General features: G+C 42.7%; 3 protein-coding genes across 18 annotated transcripts in view; 2 read left to right on the top strand and 1 right to left on the bottom strand.

The window, feature by feature from the left end:
* Window positions 1–27,198, bottom strand: mrtfbb (myocardin related transcription factor Bb). 15 transcript variants are annotated; one of them, XM_085933745.1, is made up of 15 exons: window positions 27,089–27,198; window positions 18,758–18,788; window positions 17,787–18,020; window positions 14,896–14,969; window positions 14,354–14,511; window positions 6,545–6,740; window positions 3,498–3,553; window positions 3,336–3,411; window positions 3,135–3,266; window positions 2,475–2,695; window positions 1,846–2,084; window positions 1,474–1,567; window positions 734–1,336; window positions 597–657; window positions 1–520 (listed from the first exon to the last, which is right to left on the bottom strand). In XM_085933745.1, the coding sequence occupies exons 6-15, from the start codon at window positions 6,639–6,641 to the stop codon at window positions 225–227; spliced, it is 1,875 nt and encodes a 624-aa protein (XP_085789871.1). In that variant the 5' UTR covers window positions 6,642–6,740; window positions 14,354–14,511; window positions 14,896–14,969; window positions 17,787–18,020; window positions 18,758–18,788; window positions 27,089–27,198; the 3' UTR covers window positions 1–224. The 15 variants fall into 15 exon arrangements, with proteins under 15 accessions (XP_085789871.1, XP_085789877.1, XP_085789869.1 ...); XM_085933751.1 differs by lacking the exon at window positions 18,758–18,788 and having other exon boundaries at window positions 27,089–27,177; XM_085933743.1 differs by having other exon boundaries at window positions 18,758–27,151.
* On the top strand, window positions 17,546–22,644 carry shisa9b (shisa family member 9b). Its single transcript, XM_085933763.1, has 4 exons — window positions 17,546–18,061; window positions 18,300–18,406; window positions 20,423–20,566; window positions 21,212–22,644. The coding sequence occupies exons 1-4, from the start codon at window positions 17,550–17,552 to the stop codon at window positions 21,592–21,594; spliced, it is 1,146 nt and encodes a 381-aa protein (XP_085789889.1). The 5' UTR covers window positions 17,546–17,549; the 3' UTR covers window positions 21,595–22,644.
* The window catches only part of igfals (insulin-like growth factor binding protein, acid labile subunit), a 10,782-nt gene continuing 7,398 nt past the window's right edge, over window positions 24,199–27,582 (top strand). Inside the window, exons 1-2 of one of the 2 annotated variants that reach the window (XM_085933758.1) lie at window positions 24,304–24,476; window positions 24,544–26,510. In XM_085933758.1, coding sequence (XP_085789884.1) covers window positions 24,549–26,285 — 1,737 coding nt within the window. In that variant the 5' untranslated portion in view covers window positions 24,304–24,476; window positions 24,544–24,548 and the 3' untranslated portion in view covers window positions 26,286–26,510. Of the gene's footprint in view, window positions 24,477–24,543; window positions 26,511–27,582 lie in introns of those variants that run through there. The other variant, XR_015068492.1, reaches the window with a different exon arrangement.

Genomic DNA, 27,582 nt, shown 5'->3' on the forward strand with positions numbered 1-27,582 from the left:
TTCACTATCCCAAGTATTTATTTGATATTACACATATTGCAAGTTTGTTTGAATCTTTTAGAAATAACACCTCGTCTATTTGGGATTCCCATAAAAAAAGTTGTCACTGGCTGCATTTCAGTAACTGACCAGGAGATGGCGACAGCGTAACGCCTGATGGCTGAAGGGCAAATTTGACATTTGCTCTGCCAGTCTCACTCTAGCGATCCACTTACTGTGGTCCCCTAGAGCAACTGGTAAGTGTCCAGGAAGTCTGGAGTGAAGACACCCTCAGGCGCCGACACGCTCAGGTCCAACCAGTCCATGCCGTGGAGGTCGGACTCCGTGTCCACGCCGTCGCCCGGCTCTATCTCCATGGCGACCAAGGGAACAGGAACTTCCTTGGCAGGCATGTGTGCCAACTGGACGCGGGGCGGAGGGCGAGACAGAACGGTGTTGACGGGCAGGAGGGTGACACTGGGCGTGATGGCCAGTCGCTTGTTGGCGTCCGGAGGGTCGGTTTTGAGCGAGGGGGACATCTCTGTGCATGCACAAAATGTGGACCTATCATACATGTTTTTTGGAAAGTCATCTATTATAATATTTTTCATTCTTACCCCCGCTTTCAATGAGAATGTCAAACAGGTCGTCCATCTGCTGGCTTGCTGCGCACAAAGTCTACAGGAAACATTGCCGTGACATTTTCATTGTGCTTTACCGTTTTTGACGGAAATACGAGAGGAATGTTTGTCACCTGAATAGCCGGCGGCATGCGGGTGTGTTTCACAGCGTCTTCATAGCGAGGAGGCTCTAGGAGGAGCTTACATTTAAGCGGCGGTGGTGGCAGGAAGGCCACGGGATGGCTACAAGGCTGTTGGAGACAACTGAGAAGATGATCTGCGTGCTTGAGGTTTGTCTCTGTGTCCACTTCCTGTTTGACTTGCACGCGTTCCCCCTTGAGGGGAGATGGAGGACTGAGGGAAAGTGGTGAAGACTCTCCCAGGTGCTGAGTCCTCTTCTCCACTTCCAGCTGCAGCTTGAGCTCCTCCACAAGCTTCTGCTCGTGCTCCAGCCTCCTCTTCAGCTCCTCGATCTGGCGCTCCTTCTCGTGGAGACGCCGGTCCTTCTCGAAGGACCCGCTCTGGCCCGGAGGAAGTGCCGCGGGACCATCCGCTCTGGCGTTGTCCTCCGGGCCCACGTCAGACGCTTTGGGGGAGAGCGGCGGGGTGCTTTCGGGAGCTTTCGTCTCCACGCCGCCGACACGTTCGTGATACAACTTTAGTCGCTCGATCAGATCCATCTTGGTGCCAGAGACGGGAAGCGAGCGAAGTTTGAGCTCCACTTTCAGTTCAGCCACCTGGAAGTGCATACAGAACAGCATTACAACTCGTCACTTTTGCACTTGAGGCAATGGCAGTGCAAGACCAGCAGATGGCGCTAAATACACATACTTCATAGTGTGTCGTCATTTTCAGAGAAAAACAAGAACCACACCTTCATTTCATCCACATTGCTTGGTAACTGATCGGGCTTGGAGTTTTCATTTGGGACCTTAGCTGAACAGCTGGTTTGGAAGTCGCTTGCTGAACTGTCAGAACGAGAACGGAAAAGGGAGTGAGAGATTCATTCTTGCATTTTTTTCACCGCTGTGGACAGACAACGGCGGTTGTTTGAGACACATGGCAGCTGTTTACAGAAAAGAAAAGCGCCATATCAGAGAGAAAATAAATAAATAAATGCATAAAAAATAAAATAAAAATCAGATTACACAGACACAAAGTTAAATTAAAATAGATTCATAAATAAATCAATAAAAATCCAAGTAGTAGCTGTACCAAAAATCTAACAAAATGATGATGATCATACTTGAGCGCCGCCTGCTGGTGGCCAAAGTGCTGCTGGCTAAGAATCTGCAGCTGCAGAAAGTGCTGCTGCTGCTGCAGGACGCGCACATAAGCGGCGTCCACGCGCGGCGACGGCTTAAGCTCGTGTTTGTGGTGGTCCGGGGGAATGTACTGATGATACTTGAGCTTGCGTATCCTCGGCTTGGCCTCTCGGCTCTTTTTGCCGCGGCTTTTCTCGCCCGGCGGTTTTGGCGAGCTCTCCTGTGGAGTCAAACACACACACAGGACAGCATATGAGAAATGAGACATTTGGATGAACGCCACTGGAGAGACCGTTGATGAAAATGTCTGGATGAAAAAAAAGAGGACGTGGAAATGAGATCCTCATTGTTTTAACACCTGCAGGAAAGGGCCGGCAGATGAGTGGTGAAAAACGGGACCTGCTGTACGACTTCAAGGTCAGAGGTCACTGATGTGCTGACGAGCTTTTTTTTTTTTTTTTAGCTACTACTGTATTGTGGCAGCGGAGATTTTGGACTCGAACCCAGAACCTCAAAAGTGTGAGGCAAACCTGTTGGCCACATTTACATCAAGCTGCCCGATCTGTATTGACATCATGTGTGTGTGTGTCTGGGAAAAGTTGAGGCTGACCTTTGTGAGCGCAGCAGCGATTAGCTGAGATGAAGCTGCGGGTTGCTCGCCGGTGGAGGATAAATCAGATGAGGAATTACATGGCGAGGCCTCGGTCCGAGTCGGCGAGACAGAGTCGGCGCTCGGAGATGTTTGGCTGCGAGTGCACGGCGATAAAGCCTCGCTGTTGTCCTCACTCAAAGTGTATACATTTGCTCTCTCGCTCGGGTCTGGACTATCACCTAGAGGACAAACATTATAATTGCAATCATAACAATCAGGACTCAGTAAAAATGTGCTGCGTTCCTTTAACATGCCAGATTTTATTTTCTTCTCGTGTTGTTCCCATATTTTGCCTTACTGCTTATTTCTTCAGGCTTGCCTCTTCAATCACATGAATTTGTTTTGGTTGCTTTTCTCAGAATTCAAACTCCCTTGAGGTTAAAATAAAAAAATAACAATAAAGATAAGAAATGAGAACGAATGTTTATTGTGTGATATTGTAGATCCTCGGAAGACCGTAAAATCATGTGTGAAAAATGTATTTTAGATGGCAGGCCAAGAAAAGTCATCATTTTTGTTTTTACACTGACATCCTGTTGACGTTTGTAGCAGCACTTTTTTTTTTTCTCCAACGTCCACCTAAATTGTTGATGCCCATGCATGAAAACGAACATCTACCATCATGATCGTTCTTCTCCACTGGTTCCATTGGTCCAGGCCTGCAGGCGATCTTCTGCTCGAGATCGTCGGCCAGCAGCGCCCGCTTCAGCTCGAGCTGAGCGGCATGGACAGAAGCGTCGGCCTCGCTTTCTGCGTGAGGAAGACGCCGTCAGTTCGTCTCTTTTAGGAAAAGGAACCAAGAGGTGAGACGTTGCGCACCTTGTCGGATGTGCATGCGCACCATCTCGGAGCGAACGGGTCTGCGGCAAAGCTTGTCCTTCACTAAGTTCCCCGTCTGCTCGGAGAAAAACAAAAATTCAGGTTGGATGAATGACAAAACAGACTGATTAGCAACATATAAACAGAATCCAATTCTTTTACCCTCGATCTGTTCAGACTGCGAATCCGCTCGTGGAAGGGAGCAGGAGCTTTCAGAGCTGAAAAAAAAAATTTGAATCTTTAAACGTGATGTTGAATTATTCAAGATGACTTTTGCGCCGCTGAGCACACAGTCACCTTCGTTGTGACCAATTTAATGGACGCACCAGGAAAGGAGGAAACCAAAACAGTCGGCCGCATAGCAACTGCACCAAGAGGACGCTTTGGCGTTTACTGGATGGAGACTCGACCCAGGGGAGGTTTTGTTTGAGTCCAAAGGGGTGAGTGACCTCCCAAAGGCCCAGCCTGTGACTCATGAAGCTATGTTGGAGCCAGGGAGGAGCTCACTCCGTGTGGGGAACTTGGACTTCTTCGTCTCAGAGATGACATTGGTGGTAAAACGAAAATAGCATAAGAAGCATTCTTTTCAGAATGTGTCGGATCAAATAAGGATCAACTCAGGAATTACATCACCCATCTTCATTAAAGTGTGCCGATACTTCACACCGATACCGAATGTGATCGGCGTAGCAAAAGAAGTCGGAACTCGCGAGGTCAAACTTCACTTTCAACAATGGATTTTTTTTTCTCCATGAAATGAGACGCCCGTAGAGTTTTTCACGCGGGTCCATGCTTTGTAATAAACACCCAAGGTTAATGAAGGGAAACTCACTTCCTGTATTCAGCCGTAAGGGAAGTTGGGAGAAACCACACGGCGATGAACAAGACTCAAAAGCCAAAGTCAACAGTGAATAGAATCAAATCCAAACTACACTATGAGCGTGTTAATGAGTAAAGCCGCAGCCAGACAGAACACCGGGGAGAGCGGCGTGAGTCACGTCTGCTCCGTAAGTTGATAAATGGATTCATCAGGAAAAGTGGACGCAAAAGTATTGGGACACCTAGCCAAGAGGAAATATCAAAATAAGAACTTGGTCTGGCATTTTTGCAGTAATAATAGCTTGCACGATGCTGGGAAAACTTATTACAAGATGTCCATGTGCCTGGTTTTAAGTTTTTATGTTCAGAACTCATAAAAGTGAACCTTTATGGACTTTGCCAATAAAAGTTGCTTTAGGAAAAAATAAGGATGCTCTTAGTTTAACTCTTGATTCAAATTTACTGAGGAGTGTCTCACGGTTAGCACAAGTGATGGTCCTAGCTTGAATGGCGCCCTTTATGAGCCTGACTTTGACTTTGCATCTGTTTTAAACGTCAAACCACTCATTTTGGTCACGTGATAGGGCAGGAAAAAAGTAAGCCCGCAAGCTCGCAAAAATTATCAAGAATCTTTTTTTTTTTTGGGTGGAGAGTTAATTGATTACACAGATACATAGCCTACAACTACCAATGAAAACAGAACTGGATTTAAGAAGCCGGCAACGCAAAATAGTTGTATCAAAAATTACGAAAAGTTGAGTAAAGTGTGTACCCAAGTAAAGCTGAAGTTGCTGATGCTGGTTGATGCGTGGATGGTCACCTCTGCATTGTCGCGACATTTGCAGAGTGGCTCACAGGAAGTAAATACTCCCCCCACACACACACAAGGCAGACCTGCACGGCTCTCCCGGGAAAAGCGTTGAACGGGCCCCTCTGACTCAAGCGAGCAAAAATAAACCGGGCAGCTGTGAGAACAAGGCCTGGGAACGGTGACATGTCGGCTGCAATTTAAGGGGAGGGGGGGGACTCGCCGTTGCTCGTAGAATGACACAACTCGGGAAGTGTGCAAACAAGGCTCTCTGAATCATCGCAGATCACTTGAAGGTGTCGTTGTTTTCTTCCAGACGAGCCGACTCGGATTAAGGAAAGGCGTCCTTTAAGTGTTTACAGTCGCTGTGACCTGGAAAGAATGCTCCAAGCAATAAAACATATGAGCGTCTATCCGTAAATATAAGGGGACCACAATCCCAGCCCTGGGGAGCTCCTGTAGGTTTGCGCTGAACCTTGGCTGACCTCCCCTGTCATGTCAACCGCTTCAGAGCAAAACCAGAGGTTGCTCCTGCGACGTCATCTCTTATCTCGCGGTGAAGCTCCCGTTTTGATTCCCATTTGATTAGATTCTTTGAGGAATAAAAAAAAATAATCGTTTTTTTCGTGGATGCCAAGACAACGGGTGACGGTGAGTTATGTTGACTTTATTGGTTATAAATATCCAAAGATAGATTTAGATGCACTTTAAGCAAAGATGGAGACCTCTCAATCATATCGAGTCAGTTTGTACGCAGCTAATTCAGACGCATTTTTGTATACTTAAACAGTAATCCCTCGATCTGACGTCCAACTGTGCTTTTTTTGGCGCCTGAACTGCGGAACATTTTAGGCCTATTAGATTTAATTCCGCCAGCATGGTGCAATAGCGGTTTGAACGTCTGCAATGGTTCTCAAACTTTTACACCACGTACCACCTTAAAAAAATAACTCATCTCTCCCAAGCACAACCTCAAAAAATAATTTGTCCTCCAAGTATCACCATCATGACCAAAATAAAAATACAGAAGCGCCGAAAGCCGAACTGTTTGTCAAAAACGAGACTGAGGTTCTTGTCCGGGTAAGCCACGACAACATTCTTCACAGTTTGAATGTTAACGCCGCACTTCGAGGAAAATAATAAAATTTTACTGTAGCCCTTAACCTAATGATTCAAATAAACTATTGTATGTAAAGTTCAAATAAATTGTATTTATACATTTTTTTTTTTTTTTTTAAAGTATCATACTCAAGTGAAATACAACTGAATTCAGGCAGTGATTCTCTCATGTATCACTAGGGGGAGCATGCATAGCAATAATAGCAATACATCCCCACTTTGGAAATAATTTTTAGGTCCGGGTTCAACTCCTCTATGGAAACAGAATTCCACTAACACGTACAATCCGGTAAAACACACATTCAGATGTTTGTCTTTCCTTCTGCCACAACAGTGACAGTGATGTCTACCATGCCAAACATTTTAGCGTTGGCTTGTCACTTCCTGGTGTCTTACTGAGTCCCCCCTCCCCCCGAAAGTAACCATCATTCAATATCAACAAGTACTAAGTAGCAGGACTTACTTGATTTGAACTTGCCCGTGCAGATGGAGGGGCTCTCCACATGGAGGCAGGCCATCATGGAGGGTGCTGTGCTGGGGGGGCACCTCTGGAGTCCCATGGAGCGACACGGCGGCGGCTGTCCGGGGTAGACCAGACTCAGCTCTGAGCCAAGGACAGCTAGGGTTGGCGGCGGCGACCCCCCTCCTCTGTAGCTCAGCTGAGAAAGTGTGTGTTGACAGTGTGTGTGAGTTAAAATCAGTAGGAGGGATCGGCGTTGCTCATGTTAACCCTCTCAAGGCTGCTTGGCCAGACTTTAGGGCATAGTTAAACATGATGCGTGGTCAAATATACAAAAATGAAAAAAACTCCCAAGGAACACTTTTAGTTACTTTTTATTTTCGGTTTTAATGGATTTTTTTTTTTTTAATGCTGCATTTTTAGTTTTAGATATATTAGTTTTAGAATTAGTTTTTGTTGAGTACAAAAGTATTGCGTAAAAAAGCGTATTTTTAGATTTAGCTTACAAATATATTTTTTTCAATTTTATTTGATTCATAACTGATTTGGAGCATTTTTTGAATGCATTCACAAAGTGAATTCAACTGACTAGCACTGTACTTTTCGCAATAGTGGACACTTCTCATGAGAAGTCTTTTGTTTTCTCTTGATGGAGTCCTAAATAACAAGGACATGAGCAAACACACTGAGCCCTCGGGGACGGGGAAGCTTATCTTCTAACTTGTCTTTATTAATTTATGTGCCCGCTAAGCATGTTTTATGATGAAGTTCTTTCCCCCCTTCCGCTTTTTATCGCTATTACAAGTCGTAACAGAGAAGTAAACCCAAACGGGTTAGTGTGGAGGTGGTATGCAAATGATAGCGCTAACAGGAAGTGAGATAAAAAAAAAAAAAAAGACTAATTGAGGTGAGTTCCTCCAATTTGAGGGGAACCGGGATGGCTCTAGAGACATTTTCTCACAGCCTGGTACATTTTGAATTTGATACTGCGATATGTGTGAACAGGCCTCCAAGATGCTGGGCCAGCGCTGAGAGCCAACTTGATAACAAATGACGTTTGCTTTCAGGAAACGTGCACGTCACGCAGCGGGGGGAGCCGTCCAAGTCGACGGGGATTAGCGGAAGTATGAGCAGTCCCTATTTACATGAAATAATGGTTAACAACCTAAGCTCTGTGGGGGGGGATTAGGAATGTGGAAAAACATGTCCTATTAATCAGCACGGGAAGCAAAACTCAGTGAGTCCCATTATTTACCTATAGAAGCCCCCATCCATAAAAAAAAAAAAAAAAAAATCTGTTTTGAGTTTGCCGTGCCGATTCTCTTTCAAACTCTGGCTTAAATTCAATTTCCAGCTGACTAAATACTCCGACTAATAACGGAGAGAACAAAGTGATCACAGTGACGTGACAAAATGTTAAATTGCGACCGCGACAAGTCATTGTGGAGCTTTTGATGATTACAACACGGATTATTGCCTCCATCTGCACCACACCAGGCAGGCCAGATGTTTTTGACTGAAGCGCGACTTTAATACAGTGAAAACACTCACAGACGCACAATGGTGCTTATTTTGTGGTTTCGCAACAAACGGACATATTTACAACAGCCTCGACCAGTTTGCTGTTTCATCGATTCCAAACATGACATCAGATTTCAGAAGTTGAGCTACACTCGCACGGCCAAGTGTTGTGAAGATGAATATTCTTGAAATATTAATACGTGCGTAGGGAGAAGAAAACTAACCAAAGTAAGGTTAACTATCCCACACACACTTTATTTGTATTTCTTGGCAGAAAATTTCAAAATATCTGGGCTATATGCTTTAAGATGCCACAAGATGGTGCCAAATCCCAGGCTGATAGGGAAGAATTAATCGGTGTCAAGGAAGTAGTTTAACGCGACGCATCTCAACTCTTTAACATCAACATCTCAAAGTCTTTAAATAATCTTCAGATCTTTCATTTTTAAGATGTACGGTTAGTTGACGGTAAAATGTATTTGGTGGGGCGTCGTCAACCAACAGCATTGTTTTGGTGAAGCAGCATGTGGCTCACTGTCCATTTTCCAAAGCCTTGTTCCAAACAACTTTCAACAACTGCGTGTTTTTAGTCAGTAGGCAGCTGGTGTAGTCTGCAAATCATTTACTGCAGTATTTTTTTTTTTTTTTTTTTTAAGCTGCATTAAAAAGCTTTCGCGGCGCTACCGTCGGTTTTCCGATGGCGCCCGATGATTGGCACGTGGTAATCGCATACAGGTGCACCGTAATCAAAGAGTCAGGCTACGCAGCACTCACGTTAAGCTCACGTTTAAAATAAAAGCCAGACTGCCAAATTCCTTCTGCGGTTTGATTGTATTCATTCCAAGGTGGCTTCTTGAGAAGGTTAGGAAGATTCACAGGAGCATCAGCTTTGGCGTGGTCCAAGAGGTTCATGAAGCTGATCCTTGTTGGCGAAATAAACGATTGTATGAGATTTGACTTCTGGCTCCCTGATTGACGGGTCATGAAACCTGACGTACAATGTCTCTTTGCAGTTTTTTTTTTTTTTTTTAATGCAAGTAGTAAAAAGTCTGGGTCACGGCATTGGAAGCATCACAAAGCACCTGGATGGAGATAAGGAACCAAAAATGCTTGAGAAGAAACCTTTTCAACTTGATGAGCACATAAATTATTATCAAAGTTCAACTCTGTCATTTTGTTTTTCTATTTTAATGAGGGACCTTGGAGGTTCTATTGACTCTTACTGACAAAATATAAAATGTATACAAAGGAGGCGAGGGGAGACTTGTGTTTGAAAGAATTTGTAACAATTTCTTTGCACTCAACTCCCGTTGCATCTCATGTAAACCCGTGCGAATGGTGGGAAAGCCAGAAGAAAATCCCCGTGGGCCCTTCAGAGTTCTTTTGAAGCGGCACTCCGCGCAGCAGTCTGCTATTCATCTCAATACTACCAACAACTTTTGATGAGATAACATCACTTCACACTCTAGAAAATACACTCTGTTTTTCTATTGTCAAATCTTGTGAAGGGTGTCAATAAAAATAGATTTGCCAAAAGCTCAGTTCTGTAGTATAAACACAAACAGCAACTTGGAGTAGGAAAACAAGTTTCTCATGAAGCCAAGTGTCTTCATCCAAAAGCATTTTTCTCTCCTTCAGTGAGGCTTCCAGACATGAAAGTCAAATTAAGCGTGCTGAAGTCATCTTCAGAAATTCATTTCCCAGATGTGCAAGTGCCAATGCAGAGCCGCTTTGACTGACAGAAGCTTGAGCATAACCTGAGCCACAGGTTCAAACACAGCTTTGGAAAAATCTGAGCCAGGGTTGCCCTTGGGTCCATGACTAAATACTCATGTGTCACCAAAGCCAGGACAGGAAATTGTTGTATTCAACCAAGATTGGTAGGCAACTTTTTTTTTTCTTCCCAACTACCGCATTTTTCGGACTATAAACCGCACCGGACTATAAGGCGCACCTTCAATGAATGGCCCAATTCAAACCTTTGTCCTTATATAAGGCGCACCGGACTATAAGGCCCACCATTATGCATCATGTAGGATTTTTAATCCAAATCATTCTCCATTTTATCTTTTTTATTGATGATCCATAGTCTTTTTGATTCATGATTCATAGTCTTCAGCAGGCCACTTATGATTGATTTCATGACACAATGCTTCGGGCTAGTTTAAATTTAGGAATTTGGTCCATATATAAGGCACACCGGACTAGAAGGCGCACTATCGGCTTTTGAGAAAATTTTAGGTTTTTAGGTGCGCCTTACAGTCCGGAAAATATGGTACTTCGGTGTTAGTTTGCCTAATGACAACACCTGATGTTAGCGAACGAATATTTAACATTATTATATATTAGATTCATTATCAAACAATCGGTAGACAAAGACCACACAGCTAAAAATAGACATTCGATAGTTGAGGGTTTTACAAAACAAAAAGATTATGGCGACACCAAAGAGTGGGTGACTACTTCACACTTGCCCAACATTCCCAGATTTCAACAGACTGTAGCTTTCCCATAGCCCTAATTAACCCTCGAGTGGCCTTGACTCAACATGGACTCGCAAACAAACACTGTTGAAAATAACCATATGTGCTTGCTGGCATGCCGCGACTAATACTGCTGTTGTTTGTGTTGCTGGGCAGAACTCGAGGGGCAAAAAAACAAGTAGTGGATCTACAATGCCAAGATGACTTTTTAGAAGACCAAGCAGTTTTAGACTTGACGTTAAAGGATATTATAATAGCCGGCATGTGCTTTTGCTGACTCAAGGGGAAGGTTTATATAAGGCCAGGAGCGGTTCTGACGTGACATTAGATGTGTTCTGCAGTTTCTGAGGTTTATAAAAATATATAGAAATGACTAAGTGTCCATTTGAAATATATATTTTGCAGGCTCACAAATCTTAAAGGATAGATAATTATGGTGCAAAAAGCTGTTGGAGCGTATAATTAAGGGCTCTTTTTTTTTTTCAACCCGTATTTCTATTCAGGCAGAGGAAAGAGATGTTATTACCGTTCGATGGAAAACAGCATTAACTCTACAACGTTAATCCGGTGAGCTATAATCACAATATAAATAAATCTAAATGATCATGTCACACTTAAGATAAATTGACAGCTAACGTAAAATAATACATTTTAAAATTTACTTATGTTAAAAGTGAGTACCCCCGCTTTAATTACTATGGGATATCAGTTTAACGGAGTGCCCCAGGGTTCTTGTCTCAGACCGATGTCTTTTCCATCTGAAACTAAAAGCAATGAAATAGCATGCAAGCATTTAAACTTTGCTGACTATCGACACATTCTCAGCATGTTTTGTGTGCTGGGGAAAAAGATAATTTGGTCCTTTTGAAAGCAGGAAATAATATAATTTTAGGCTCCCTGGAGAGATGTTTTGAAGTCCCATGTGGGAACTATCTAGTGCACTCCAAATTTCTCCTTCAAATAGTAGACACAGAACATCTTTTAGGAGGATGCAGACCAGAAATGAAATATATCGATGGGCTCGTGCATAGCCACTTTTAATAGACTGTCATCGCTCTGCTACCGACCCACTCCCTGAAGCAGCTATGGGAAAGCGTCAAAGTTCCCCCGATTACAGACATTTCCTTCCTGCGCCATACACAACCATGCCAGGAATGGCTGTAGTATTTACTCAGGCCCAAAGTGAGTGGAGCCCAGATCCCACACCCACATGGCATTTGCATCACGGCGTGCAAAGGCCACAAGCTATCCTTAAGGGAGCATTCCCTCCCTGTCCACACATAGACAAAAAAAAAAAGATTCGACTTCAGTTTGGTCGGGATCCTTTGGGATGACTCAAACAGATTATGTCATACAAATTAGGGGGATCGTGGGACCCCTACGATCCATATATTTCTCTTCAATTAAGAAAACATATCCATCGTGGAGCCGAGAATATGAACCCCCTAAAGGACATTGTTTGTATCTTTCTTTCAATAACGATAAAATACAGTTTGACTCCAGAACCGATTATTTCATTGGAAACACTGGAGGTCTGAAAACAAAGCCATTGATGGCTTACTTTGGATCCAATTGTTTTAAAAAGGCTCAATATGATGATTACAACACTAATATATCACTGTGCTGCAAAATAACTAAAAACATGACCAATATGAGACAAACAGAAGAATCTGAAGAACTTCTAATGTGGTTTGCAATATGTAAACAAAAAAAGGATACATAGTTCTAACCCTGAATATTTATTTTGGGAGCTGCGGGCGCCAATAAAAGATGTGGTCAAGCTAAAATACAACAACACATACATCCCGGGAGCAATAAAGTGATAAAATAGCTGTCTGAGAAAATATCTGCTCAAAGTTTGCTTTTCAAAACTCTCACCTAATATAACAGAATGCGAGAATGTAAAGACTAGTGCTGCCCTCTACTGTGAAATACTGTTTTGGCATCTTCGGGCCACTGCACTAACTTTCTCAAATTTAAATGGTTCCAAAAAATAAAGTTCTCGTGATAAAAAAAATAAAAATGGGCTGACCACTTTGTTTGAATTGCTTGAGACATGTGGAAGGAGTCAGCAAAATTTGTAAAACTGCTCGTCAGCATTCGCGCGACAAAGACAGAAGGCTGCATTGACATCTTTGAGAACTCCAGCCCGTCTATTCCTTTGTTATGGGAATATGTGTTATAAAATTATATGTGAGTCCATGTCTTTTTATATTACCTTTTTTGCATCTCACGTATAAAAAAATCTTTTCATGAAGCCATTAGAGCGAGATAATTTGATTTTACCAGGCAATTGTCAAATGTGAAATTATCAAGACGTTCTAAAATCTCAAAGTACATCATTAGAATAGGCCAGAATAAGAGGCGCCTCCATTGAAATTCATTTATGCTATACTTGTGCAAAAGGCCTGGACATGGAAGTTGATACTAGATTGAATTATTAGGAAACATTTCAATTCATCTAACGTCTGCCTCTATACAGGCAATTATGCTCAATCTTGATACTCCCCAAAATATACATTGTAAATTAAATTAGTCTTTTATAAAATATTTAATAAACATTATTAGGCATTTAAAAAAAAATCAGGATTCAAAAGGTCAATTTTTTTTTATTTGGTTTTATTTGATTTTACATTGCCACTGTGAGATGTTTTTTTTTGCTTTCTCAGGAAATTGAATGTGTTTCTCATTTCCAGTGCATATGTGTGTGTGAAGTCATCATAAGCCATCAAATTGGAAATATCATTAATTCATTCAAAATGTGTTTATTGGGCTGCCCATGAATCTGCATGTTTTCCGATTCCATTTGGACCTGATGATGAGTACACCTGCGACTTCCCAAGAGCTCTCATTTAGCCGCCTGAAGTGTGTATGTGTGTGTGTGTGGGGGTGTCAGGTACTCCACAACTTCAGCTTCGACCCCATTGGGGAAAAAAAAAAAAGGTAAGCGTGCGGTCTGAAAATAGGCCTGATCGAAGCACCCATGTTTCACATTACATTTCACGGGCTTGAGACCTCAACGACATCTCGCCGGTGTCCTCTGTCACTTTTCGAAGCGCTCCTAATTTAGAGGACACCATTCAAAGTCACCTCACATTGACATCGCTTTACCTGCTTCCTTTTGTTGTGATATTTGAGTCTTGATTTGCTACATTGCACAGCAATTTTGAAATATAATTGGGCTGGCCTCACTTAGGGTTAAAAGGAGTCGTGTGAGTGCAGACATGGAGGCTCGTTATGGCCTGTGAAGCTCAAGTCTAGAGAGGGGGAAAGAACTCTCCTCTCACCATAATGAGCCTGACAAGACACCGGAGACTCGTGAAGGCATGAAAGCTGCCGCGGGAAATAAGAAGAGGCTCTCTGACATGGTTCTGGATGGGCCTGTAAGGTGCTAGAGTCTCCAAGTGACATTGAACTTTTCCACTGTACTCATCGCTCGAAAAAAAATAATTACACTTCGGGATTTGAGTCATAATTTTAAAAGAATAAACGTGGATTTTTGTTTGGAAATTATGTATCTAAACGTTTTTGTTAATATTATTTCTCACGTGGCATGTTTCGGGCACAAAAACTGATCATTTTATTTTTCACATTGTGACATCCAAATGAAAAGCTCTCAACATATTTCAAATTATTTTAGAAAAATTGTCTTCTTGTTTTTGATTAGGGCTGTAGCCTACTGTTTTGAAATATCGCCCAAAAAATATGTCCAAAATGATGATATGATTTAATAACTGAAATACAAGATGTTATAAAGTTATCTGGCCACCAAATCCACGTGACCTTTCAAAGCCCACCGGGGCCCTACCTGCGCGAGACGTCCGTCTCATCGTAATGATGCTCAGCTGCGATAGCAGATCACGGAGGATCAAGCCCGCCTCACTTCTCGCGGTCATCGCGGCTGATTCTTCTGTTACCATGACGACGTTTCCCCTGCACTCTACCGCCTCTTTGATTGCGTGCCTGCTGAAGAGGAAGACAAAAGGGAAAAATGTCAGTGCGTGTCGCGTTGCCGGCGAACGCTTCGCAATCATTTGTCCGCAAATTATGCCACTGGCACTTTTCTTTTAGCTGTGCTCATCTTTGGGCGTCATCCAACATTAATGACGCCATATAATAGAAAATGGACTTTTTAATGACTTGAATACAAACAGGACTCTAAAATGTGAAATGAACAACTAAGGAAAACTTTTGTGATTTCGGAAGTTTTATATCAATGCTTAAATGTAGAGCTGCATTTTTTTTGCAGATTAGCATTAGTTTATAGCTGCATTTTTTTTTTTCTAGATTAGCATTAGCTCGTCTGGCACATATTTGAATATTTGTTTGTGTTGTGGACACGAGGCGTACGTTTAGCACATGAATCTGCTTCAGGAACGGCCAACGTATCTGGAAACTGCAGCTTAATGATGAAGGGCTGAGGGCTGAGAAACGACAATGAATAGAACACTCAGTAGACCTTACTTTATCACAACACCCTAACTCTGTCCCGAGTTGTCATGGTAACAAAAACTGAATTCGGTATTGCACAGTGTGGCAAAGAAAACTATGCTTTATCCTTGCATAAAATACGTTGACGTAGGAATGCCAGACATTATTGATACACCCGCAAAAAACAAAGCTCTTTTAGTAATCAACAGCAAACAAAAACAAGAAGTAGCATGTTATGTAAGTAAGTAGCTTGTTTAACTCAACAGCCCTCCTACAAGCGCCCCGGAAACGCTTTGAAGGTAAAATAATGGAACATGATGCGGCGCAATGGACAGTGACATTTAAAATGGGGAAGTGTCAGCATGCAAACGGTGTAACCAGACAGGAAGTCCATCCATCGTTTAATAGACATTTTATATATCTGTCTGAAAACACGTGCAGTTATTTAGAGAGCGGATGTGCCCATTATGACCCTATTCTGTAAATTAACGCTTTTGAAAACCTGCTTCCTGTCAACCTTTTTCCCTGCGCTGATATTAAAAGCTTTCAAAGAAAAGATAAATATAGCGGTCCAAATGAGCAGAGTTAGATTAGCTTTGAACGAAAACAGACTTTATCTGAGATCACAGAAAGTTATGAATATTCCGCACGTCGACGGCATCAAAGTCTCGCGGAGCGTGTCAAGCAGAGGTTGAACGTTCATCGTATTTACGTTGTCTATACAGCGTTCATTTACTTCACCGTACTGGACTGTAAAAAGTAAAGGATGTTATTTATTCAATGGTAAGTCATTACATGAAAATCCCCACACATTTAATTAGGCTCTCTCTTTCTGTGTGTCAGAGAAGAATTACAGCACTCTGGTCGACCCACCTGATCCCGCGCCAACGCCTGTCGCACATTTCATGCAGCTGTCATGCTCTCACTGCATTTTAGTGGAAAATTGTACCCAAAAAAAGCACTTTACAGGGTCTGATGTAACCCAAATTAGGATATTAGTTGGAGCACATTGTAGTCTCTAATTGATTCACAAGACCAACAGAGGAGCTAAGACATCATATTGTATATTTAAAAAAAAAAAAAAGTTGAATTCATTTCCCGCCTTTTTATTGATTTGTTCGCTAAGTTAGAATGTTTGCTAGCGACTATAGATGGAAGCTTTGCAAAATTCAAAGTTGTCTTCATGCTGCCACCCTCATTGTCAACTACCCTATTTTCCGGACTATAAGGCGCACCCAAAAACCTAAAATTTTCTCAAAAGCTGACAGTGCGCCTTATAGTCCGGTGCGCCTTATATATGGACCAAATTCCTAAATTTAAACTGGCCCGAAGCATTGTGTCATGAAATCAATCATAAGTGGCCCGCTGAAGACTATGAATCATGAATTAAAAAGACTATGGATCATTATTTTGTGATTATAAAGTAATTTGTTGCGTCTGAAGTTAAGATAAAATGAAGAATGATTTGGATTAAAATTCTGACATGATGCATTAATGGTGCGCCTTATAGTCCAGTGCGCTTTATAGTCCGTAAAACACGGTACTAAAATTATTATATATAAGGTAACTGGGGCGTAAACAAGGCGAGGACGTTTCTGATTCACATAAAGCGTGAGCGACGCTGACATGGCCTAGCTAGTTCAAGGCTGTCTGTTATTTGACCAGGTGGCCGTTTCGCAGTCTGGAGCCGTCTGACGGCGTGCTGTTCGTACTTGAAAGCAACTCAAAAAGTTTCCTCCTTCGGGGAGTAGAATTATTTAGAGAAGATGTAGCGAGATGAAACAAGCCAAAAGTCCCCCGGTGGCCAATTGTAAATAAAAGTAACCTCCCACCGCCAAGATGATTCAACATCAAAAAACGCAAAAAACAAAAAAGCCATTTCTCAAGTGGCAGATGGCAGGCATAATTTCTCCAATCAGAAAAAAATTGTCTAAAAATAAACCGCTGACTAGTTGCTGTTCTTTTTCAGAAGACGCGTGAGCACAATCACTGTCGAAGGATTTCACATGGTGTCAATATGGTTACTAGTTTGCAAACCGATTTGAAGTGACCTTCCATTGCACCTTTTTCCCTTAGCGAGAAGTCTCAAATGGACGTTACAGAATGCTATTTGCATAAAGAAATGCTAATATCTTGAGACACAACTTTTATTTATTCTACAACAAAGTATCTTAAATCATCTTATAAATGGAAATGCTGTCAATTTGCTCCAGCTCCTTAAAAAAAGTATTTTAAACGCACGCTCTCTCTCTCCGTTTCTCTCGCTCTCTCTCTCAGGCACTAACAGAGACCACCTCTCTCTTCTGCGTCTTCCCACAGCCAACTTGTTTTGTCTGTTGCCACTCAGTGCTGGAGAGAGGCAGCCTGAAAGAGGCTGACGACCTCCAGCACGGCGCATTTTTTATCCTGTCGTCACTCGAGAGCTGGAACTATACAAGATTGCATCGCATAGAGGGGTAGCATTGCGCGCACGGTGCTTTAGTTTGGCAAGTTGCACCCAAAGCACTTTTACGCACGGCTCTCAGCGCGGAGGATGTGAACGTGGAAGGGCAAGAAAAACAAAGTGAGGCAAGATGCGCGGCGCTGAGCTGCTGCTCGCTTACGTCCTGGCCAAAGTGAGCGTGCGGCACGTGGAAGGCCAGGTGGAGCGCGTGGCGGACGAGTTGGTGCTGGTGAGCGGATACAACGAGTCGGCGGAGTCCGCGACGAGCGGCGTGACGGAGAGCTCGCACACGGAGGACAAATGTCGTGGTTACTACGATGTGATGGGCCAATGGGACCCGCCGTTTGTGTGCCAGACGGGCAACTACCTGTACTGTTGTGGCACGTGCGGCTTCAGGTTCTGCTGCGCCTTCCGCAGCTCCCGTCTGGACCAGACCACCTGTAAGAACTACGACACGCCGCCGTGGATGATGACCGGCAGGCCGCCGTCCAAAGTGGACGTGGCGCAGGACTCAACCAAGGACAAGACCACCATGATCGTGTATGTCGTCTGCGGGCTGGTGGCCATCGTGGCGCTGATTGGCATCTTCACCAAGCTTGGGCTGGAGAAGACGCAGCACCCAAACCAAGACAACAGGTCACAGTAGGACTTTTTATACAACTTTTTAAATTATACTTTGCTTTTCCAGTATTACCATAATGGCCAAAAATAAATTTTGCAGCATAGTAGGCTGGGAAGTGCATGCCAAAGCAACAGGTGGCGCTATAGCCACAACAGTCGAGAGCGAAATAATTTCCAGGGACAAGTCATCTTGAAATCATCATAAAAATTCAACAACTACTGCATTTATTGTATTTGGGTATTTATATCGTCTTTGCAGAACTTTGGCACATGTGACCCGTCACCCCGCCTCTGAACATACAGACGAGATGACCCTGGGGCTGCACTATGAGAACATGCAGACAAGAGTTGCAATAAACAGTATCCGTAAGTGTTATTGACAATAAATTTCAAAGCAGTTTTGACATTGGATAAATATTTCATGACTAAAAAAATCAAATTGCCCCATCTATAGAACCCAGATGTCTGTTGTAGTACCAATACTGACCTGTAAGAGGCACCATGGTGCCACAAGGAATCAGATTTGCGGAAAAGACATAGAACAAGAAGTAGTAACAACAGCAACAGCACAAACTTCGGGTCGCTTTATAATCACTGACATTCCATTTCACATCACGAGTCGAATTTCTCTCGACATCCACGAGAATTTATATCAAACTCTGAACATTTTGGACTATTTTTCAGAGTAGATCAAAGAGTAAAAATTATTTAACTCACCCTAATCCTTAGGACAATTGCTCAGGATAATCTGTAGAGACAATTTATAATGATTAGATGAGCCGATCTAAAATTTCCCCCAATTTTGATTAAGTTTGTCGCCAGAAAGCCATTGAAGGTGAGCAGCGCAGCGTAATTATACAGACAACAGCTGTTGTTCCCATGACGACAGTCTTAGCGACATTCTTAAGAGTGAAGTGATATTTTCGTCTCATGGTTCTGTGTCAGGGGAGAATTCCAGTTTCCGTTCCACCACAGCCCCGCAACGTTGGCCATCTCGAGTAAGCCACACAATCGATAGGTGCGGTGCGTTTCTCACGTTTCAAAGATTCCGTTCAAACGGGTAACAAGGCCTGAGTCAAATCATGTGCATGGCAGTAGATGACACAAAATGACTTTGGCCCACTTTTACTTTAATTGTATGAAAGTAAAGCAGGTCAACAAGTGGAGACATTTGCCTGACAAAGCAATGTGTTGTGTCAAACCAAAACGACGTGGCCTGGGATTGGCCTAAGGTCGACGCTTTGATCACGGCATGTCGGATTGTAGGTCAGATAGATGTACTCCAGCTCTAAAGCTTGGAGGGAATTGACTTCAGACAGACCAGAAAAGAACTCGAGGCCTTAAGCTGATCACAAATGAGTTGAGTGAAACTCAAGCGCAAAAGGACATGAAATTGAATTGTTTTTTTTCTTGGACTCCCTTTCTTTGGATTGGTTAACACTTAACCGATTTTACCAAGGAAATTGTCGTTAAACCCGTCCTGTGCATCATAAGGCGAGACGGAGTTGGCAATTTGAGACTTCTTGCGCATTAATTAGCACAGTAATAAAGTCTCTTGCTGACCAGTGGGGAATAAGAGCCTCATTAACCTCATTCTGGATTAATGATCTGTTTTTCCACAGAAATTCAAGAGCAAGGGAAAGGCCGACTCAAGTTGGTAAACCTCTAACAATGGCGACGACAATGAGGGAAAGAACCTTATATGAATTAAGAAACTAGTGATGTAGACTTGATTTTTTTTTCGATAATTTAAATGCAGTAGCCCTAAAACAGCATCCAATTTTCCCGCTCTAATCTAATGGCGACTTTCCGAACATCTGTTAGCGCTGTCGTGCCAGGCCACGATGGAGGGGGTCCGGTTTATTTGCTGCACAGCCATTAATTACGCAGATGTCTCGTGTAGGATTGGGAGAGCAGCCACGATTCTCCAGCTGCATGCACAGAAAAGCTCACAAGTGTATTCCGCACACAATATCGAAAAATTCATTCTGCTGAGCCGAAGTCTTACAAGTCCTTGACTGCAATATAAGTTATAAGGAAAAGTTAACAATTATTGCAAGATAAGCTAACAGTTAGCCTAACTTCTTTGTCGTCCTTTCCAACATCTTTCTTTCTTACTTTCAATCTTTGGATTTCTGGTAATATGCATGCACCACGCTGATAAGCTAACAGTTAGCCTAATTTCTTTGTCGTCCTTTACGACTTCTTTCTTATTTATGTATTTCTGGTAATATGCATGCACCATGCTGCCCCTCACTGGTCAATCTTGGTAGTACAACAGATTGTTTTTTTTGCTAAGCAGATTGGTTACCTCGAGTATACCGAGCGCTAAACCACAAGTATTGCATTTCAAATATTGCATCTTTGTTTTCATATTTTCAGACAGCCCCCAGATGAACAACACGACGACGACTACGTCGCCTCTCCTCACTGAGCCCTACGCACTGCTGGAGCAGATAAGCAGCCCTTATGAACCGCAGACGTCAATCAAGGACCTCAACAAGTATGCCACCCTCAAGGCTGTTGGTAAGAATAGAAACAATTTTAAACGCTAATTAAAATAGTTCCCGACAACTATCGCAAAAAGATATAGATTTTGTCGATCAATCAAAGTTTCTTGACACTAGATTGTTTTTTTAAGGACTATAGAACTCTCTCTTCTTTAACATTTGATCAATAGGTAAACAAGGCCCAAAGAGAGAGGAAGCAAAATGTATTTATAGGATGTGCTCGTCGATCGTCTCAAGTGATCATTTTGGAACTGCTCCGACGTACGCCGGCAGTTGAAACAAAACACAATTGCCAAATCCTTAAAGCGAGCCCAAAAATAGACGCACTTTCCCAGGTGGCGCTAAAAAAAGGATGTTCAAAACATGTCGGACACTAGACGTCAATATCTATAAGCATCCGGGAGCGTGCCTTTTTGAACAATCTCTCTCGGGGACCGTTTTGGACCATGCAGTTGAAGCTCCTCCGACTCCTCGGAAGTGCGTCTCAAGAAAAACAGATAATTAGGGACGATCAAAAATAGAGCAGATCTTCGCTAATGAGATTGAGGACAGGAGGCAATCAAGAAAACCCGGACCAGCATTATGCTACTGGAAAAAAAAATCTTGTCCAGAAATTTGAGGCACCCTTGGTTAATGCTTCTTGCTTTTGTCGATACGTCAGCAGAAAAAGCTAACGACAGCTTCTACATCAACCGCCGCCAAGTGCTGAGCGGAATAACAGCGAAGGGCGGCCTTCCAATGGAACACGTGGACACGGAGCCGGAACCCAGAAACCCCTACAGCCCGCCCAGACAGATGTCGAGCAACCATAGCGGACGCAAACACAAATACCCGAGAAGCTACAGCAGCTCCCAGTCGTTGTCCTTCGGTTCTTTTTCCAACCCGGCCACGCCGAGACCTTGGGAGAGCAACGACACGCTGGGGCTGAAGCGGTGCTTCGGCCCGACTAAACTTTGCATCACCGGGAGGGAACTTCAGAACGTTCGCTTCTTGCCGCCGCAGCCCTATTTGGTCACCAACAGCAAGACGGAGGTGACAGTATGAGGGGAAGAACAGTAAGTGCTTGTGTAAAATATGACTGTGGACTGTTCGACATAAAATCACAGGCGGCACTCGAGACAAATGAGTGTTAACGAACAATAATACCAAAATCACAAATACTAATTAAATCAGACACACTGAAACTCTGCGCACCATTATTTACTTCTTTAATTATTTATTTATCTTATTCCAGCCAAAATAAACTGAGTCACCCTCAAGCCGCCACTAAAATGTAATGTTTCATACATTTCAAAAATAATTAAAAATGGCTCAGACTGTTATGTTTATTACATCATATAGCACATATACAGTATCTAAAAGGCACACTTGGGGTTTTTTTTTTTACTCAACTTGTGAAATTAACACTCATATTTTCCATTTCGACCAGTCACAATGCTATTAAGTGTAGTGAGTACATATTATTGTTACATTCTGTGGTTAATTGTTGTTTTCATATCAGGAATGTACATTACATGTTTGATACACTCGATTTGTACTCGCTTGTTGTAATGAACGCCTTTATCGAGGCAAGATTGATATTTTACAAAATAAAGAAAATGTCTTTTAATATGGTTACGAGACTATTAGAGATTTTAGCTACTTGACCTTTGACGGTACAAACTGGAAAAATGATCAAAACAAGTTTTTTAGGTTGGTAGTTGAACAAAACATATTGGAGGACTATTTGAAATCTTTTCAAATTATTTTTGGGCAATAGGGTAGTTGACTAATTTGGAATAACAACAAAAAATGGGAACAAAGTACAAATTATTTGAAGTTTTGGTGGATTGTCCAAATAAAAAGAAACTGTTTTTAATTGTGTTGCAGCAGTACAAAAAATGGCATGATTTTGTTTTGTGTGGCTATTCAAATATTTGTAATAACAGACTGTGCCGTTTCATGAATCGGATTTCACATTTGTTATTTTACGTTCAAGACAGCCAAACATCTGTTTTTTGCAAAACATAATTGAATTAATACTTAATGATGTATTGGCGCACACTTCTTGGCTCTCAGTCCAAAATCATTTACGGTCTAAAGAAATGAAAACAAAAATCCTCCTCTTGCATTAAAAGTCATATTTATGAAATAACAATTGATTGTTTACTTACGACAAACATCTCGCACATGAATCCAGCTGATATTTATTATATGAACATGTTGCCCGGTTCCTGTTTGTGGGGAGTTGTTAGTGGAGCCTCCGCCACGAAACGTTAGCTGTCTGCTGGGAATTTTAAGCGCTGAGTTCAAGGGTAGACTGAGGGGAAAGTCAAGTTGTCTGGGAAGATGGAAGGAAGGAATCCTTAACAGTGACTGTTCGTTTATTCACACACTGACATCTTGCCAGGATGGCAAGCTGAAAATATCCCAAAAATAGTCTGAAGATTTATGCTGTTATTGTATCGGCTGACACCTTTGTAATGGGATGAATGAGTCAGACAAAAAAAAAAACACAATCCTGAAAATATTTTGCGACGGGTTATATTTAATGTTGATACGAGACGTCTGCCTATCTATCTTATGAGTGTTTTTCCCTAATGAAACAGTTAAAAACATTCCAATCCCCCCACGTGCAGTTTTTTTTTTTAATTTTTTTATTGACCTACACTTCTGTCTATATTTGGAACGGCAGCCCTGGGCAACTGACTGTTAACACCATAATATTCTCATCGCCTCCCCGACGACACACTTTTACCTGCTTATTTGTAACTTGTCACAAATGGGTCATCTCAGCTTGTGACCGCTAAAAAAAAATGTACGCCAATTTACCAGTGCATGGCAGTGTTGTTCTGTTTCTGTTGATATGTTTTGAGATTTACCAACCAAGAAGATTTCGCGATTGCGTTTTGATGCGCCGATTCTCAGAAATAAATCTCATAATGTGTAGCCTTGATGCTTGTTTGTTCGGTATATTTACAGGGGAAATATCGCAAGGTTTCAAAGGTGCTTTAGCTCTTCACCAACGTGTACTTGGATATCAGCCTAAACTCATAAATACAAAACAAAAAAAAAGAGAGAACAGGGAACATTTGAAGTACTTCCCGCAAATAATTCTGCCAATTTTGTGAAAACGGTGTCAGAAAAATTCTTGAGTTACAGCAATAACGACTTTTATCAACGACGGCCTGCGTCAATCTGACGTCATTGTCTTCACAGTGTCAATCAAAATCAATCCAGTTTATGTGCCTGGAAAACACAAACACACACAGTTTGTTATCTAAATTTGGTTGCCTTGTCCTCAAGAGCATTGCCGGTTCATGGCTGTCTAACACAACCTCCGGGTACAGAGGAGAAGAGCAAACAAAAAGTTAGCCATTATGATCGCGGATTAGGCAACGGACCTCTGGACCTCTACTTCCATCTCGTCTCTTGTGCAAAGAAAAAAAAAAAAAAAACCCAGGAGAGAATATTCTTGACATTATGAATTAAGGTCACATCATGACAAGTGGTTTTTTTTTTTTGGTGAGGATGGACAACGCATACAAAGTTGTTTGTCTTGTGCAGCGAGGGTTTATCTTATCTCTTGTCAACTCGACAGGATATCATTTACAATATACAGTAAATGCACTCAGTGACAGAAGCAGTAAACACCAAAGGCCACAGAGACTAAGCCACCGATACCATTTATTTATCTATCAATGACATCCAAAGAGAAGTACATAAACAACTTTTTTAGAAGAGCTTAGTTAGTCACGTGTGTAAACTGACATTTTTTATTTTTAAGAGCGGACGAAAGGAACTGGGTTAACTGAACACATCCGTTGAGAAAAAAAAAAAAAAATGGTTAGGGTTTGCCTTAGCAGTCATCCAGCATACAAACGATTGCATAAGGTTCAGTCATTCCGCTGCTCGCGCTTCGACAAGCGAAACGTTCCAGGTTCAAGGTAAGCGACTTTATGCGACTCCTTTTCGGGACGCGTTTCACATGGTGGATTGACGCTCTGTCCACAGCTGGGATGCAAAGCCTTGCGTTGTTCTCGTTGTGGGTACTGGGAACATTAGCGGTGTTGCCGGATCCCACCCCGACGCCAGAAGAGCCCGTTCCGTGTTCCAAAGGATGCGCTTGTCTGCACGATGACTACAGCCTGGAACTCAACATGTACTGTAGCGGCCGCAACTTAACGCAGGTCCCGACGGACATGCCGAGAGCAACGCACTCTCTCTGGCTCGACGGAAATCTTTTCTCCACCTTGCCGGCGGCCTCGTTCAGGGATCTCAGCAATCTGGATTTTTTGAATTTGCAAAGCGGCCAGTTGGCGAGCGTGGACGCTCAGGCTTTCCGAGGACTCAGATCGCTGGCTCACATTCACCTGGAGCGCAACCGCCTGCGTACGTTGCCGGTTACCGTTTTCCAGAACACGCCGAATATCGCCTCCATCAGTCTACACAACAACCAACTTGCTCGCATTGAGGAGAGGCTCTTTTCCGGACTCTTGCAGATGTGGCTTCTCAACTTGGGATGGAACTCAATAGCGGTCTTACCTGAGAACATTTTCCAAGACCTGCAGGGTCTGAGAGAACTGGTCCTCGCGGGAAATCGACTAGCCTACCTTCAGCCGCAGCTCTTCCAAAATCTTGGCGAGCTTAAAGAATTGGATCTAACGGGAAATTCCCTCAAAGTCATAAAGGCGAACGTGTTTGTGAAACTCGTGAAACTGCGGAAGCTTTACCTAGCCCAGAATCAGATTGTGACGGTGGCGCCGAGAGCCTTTGTAGGTATGAGAGCTCTTAGATGGCTGGACCTTACTAACAACAAAATGACCAGCCTCCATGATGACACCTTCTTGGGCTTGCACAATCTTCTCGTGCTGCGTCTTTCCAACAACTCCATTTCCGGAATTAGGCCGAGGACTTTCCGTGATCTTCAGTTCTTGGAGGAACTGCGTCTCAGCTACAACAAAATGCGCGCTCTGGGTGAGAGGATTTTTGAAGGCCTTGGACATCTGGAGGTTCTCGAGCTCGAGCACAACCGAGTTCAGGACGCACAAGCGGGTAGCTTCACGGGACTCTCCCATGTGGCCGTCATCAACCTGTCGGGAAGTTGCTTCCATAGTTTGCCCAATCATGTTTTCAAAGGTCTATCAAAGCTTCACAGCCTTCATCTGGACAAAGGTTGTCTCACAAAAATTACAAATCAAGCATTCACGGGGCTGTCAAGTCTACGGAGACTTTTTCTGCAGCACAACAACATCTCTGTCGTGGAACGCCACAGCTTTGCAGACTTGGTGGGCTTACTGGGACTGGATTTGAGTTTCAATAAGTTAGAAGTTTTCACCAGCCACACATTTTCCGGTCTTCAGAATCTGGAGTACTTGCTGCTGTCCAACAATGAATGCCGCCAGTTTTTGCACAACGGAACCAAGCAGCTCCTCCCAAGGCTGCGCTACCTTGACCTGAGAGCAAACGCTTTGACAAACCTCGTCCCGGATTTTTCAGAGAACATGGAGAAACTTCTGTTGTCCGGTAACCGCTGGAAATGCGACTGCGGCGCCGTCTTGCTGAGGAACTACATCTTGAGGAATGTGTACGTGGTGCCTCGGCGAGTGGAGACACACGCCGAGGGCGAAGAGCCCGACAGCACCATCACTATATACAACAACATAACGTGCGCTAGCCCCACACGTTTAGCAGGTCAGGATCTGCGAGATATTGACGCCGAACACTTCCAAACGTGCAGAGCAGCCGTAAATTGATGCAAGCAGCAAGTGTGGTTTAATACGGTGAACCAAATCACTTTGAAAAACAAACATAAAAATAACCCATAAGAAATCCATTTGTATAATCATCTTCGTGACAAGCACAAGGACATAAAAATGGTTGTAAAATGACAAATAATATCACATGCAAGTAAAACTGTGTTTACCTTAAAATTGTTTGCACTGTAAGTGGAGTGTGCAATAAACGCATCAAAAACTGTACTCCAATCTCTTTTTTTGTCTTAAAACCACGACTGTCAGCAACATAACATTTCCAATCCTACACCAAGCATTTTTTTTTTCATTGCGTCTAATTACCAAAACGGGTACATAATACACTTGACAGTGATTTTTTTTGTATTGCTTTTTTCAGTTGGCATTTTTAAAATATTTAATTAAAGGATTTTTGTCTGTACTTTATCCAGTTTCTTGTTAAAACTCGAGAACTGTATTTATACGTGTGCTCAATGACAGGGCGAGACCTGCGTTTACTCTGGCGTAAGTCTAAGACGCCCTGTCCCGACTTACGAACACAGCTCGTCAGTGACACTAACGCACAAGTTGGACAAAACACTGTTATACAGATGACTTTAACCTAAACTTTGACCTTAACCTCAACTTAAGTTGATTACTGAGGGCGTAGTTCATTTAAATATCGAATTTTACCGGTAGCTTTTCGTTTAGCTAGCTAATATTGTGACCAACAAAATAACGGTTACTAACGGTACTAATTGTGAGTTGAGTTAATAACAGGACTCGCTGGGGTGATGTTGTGAGATAATTTGTGTTTTTGAGCATACCTTGGCCAAGTTCGGTCCGTTGCAGAAGTTTGAGAAAAATAACAAAACAATCATTCCGCGCGGGCTTCACGTCTGCTGATTTGTCCTTCCCACTCACAATGTGGCGTTCGGGACATATTGTTCCTTTCAGATTTAAGACAGGTAACGTTGGTAACAAACGAGCTCGATAATTTAACATACGCTTTTGGGAGTTTTCTTTCCAGCGTTCCTATAAGGTAAGGCTTTGAAAAATAAAAGCATGATAAATTAGCAAAATGATTCACGCAAAATCTCGAAAAGAAGCTGAAGGTGTGTTTCTCTGAAGGTTACTGAAAGCATCACGAAGACAGCTTTGACAGGTAAATTACATCATTAACGCCCACACTTTTTATTATACTTTGATGCACCAATTCATATAATAAAAAGTATTTAAAAGGAACTCTGCTGCGTTAATATTTTAACCCTCAGCTGCTAAAAAGTGATCTTAAAATTACTTGATTTTCAATCATTGCAGT

The sequence above is a fragment of the Syngnathus leptorhynchus genome, chromosome 16, assembly GCF_054491065.1.
Source record: "Syngnathus leptorhynchus isolate UIUO chromosome 16, UIUO_Slep, whole genome shotgun sequence".
In the NCBI taxonomy this organism is placed as follows: domain Eukaryota; kingdom Metazoa; phylum Chordata; class Actinopteri; order Syngnathiformes; family Syngnathidae; genus Syngnathus; species Syngnathus leptorhynchus.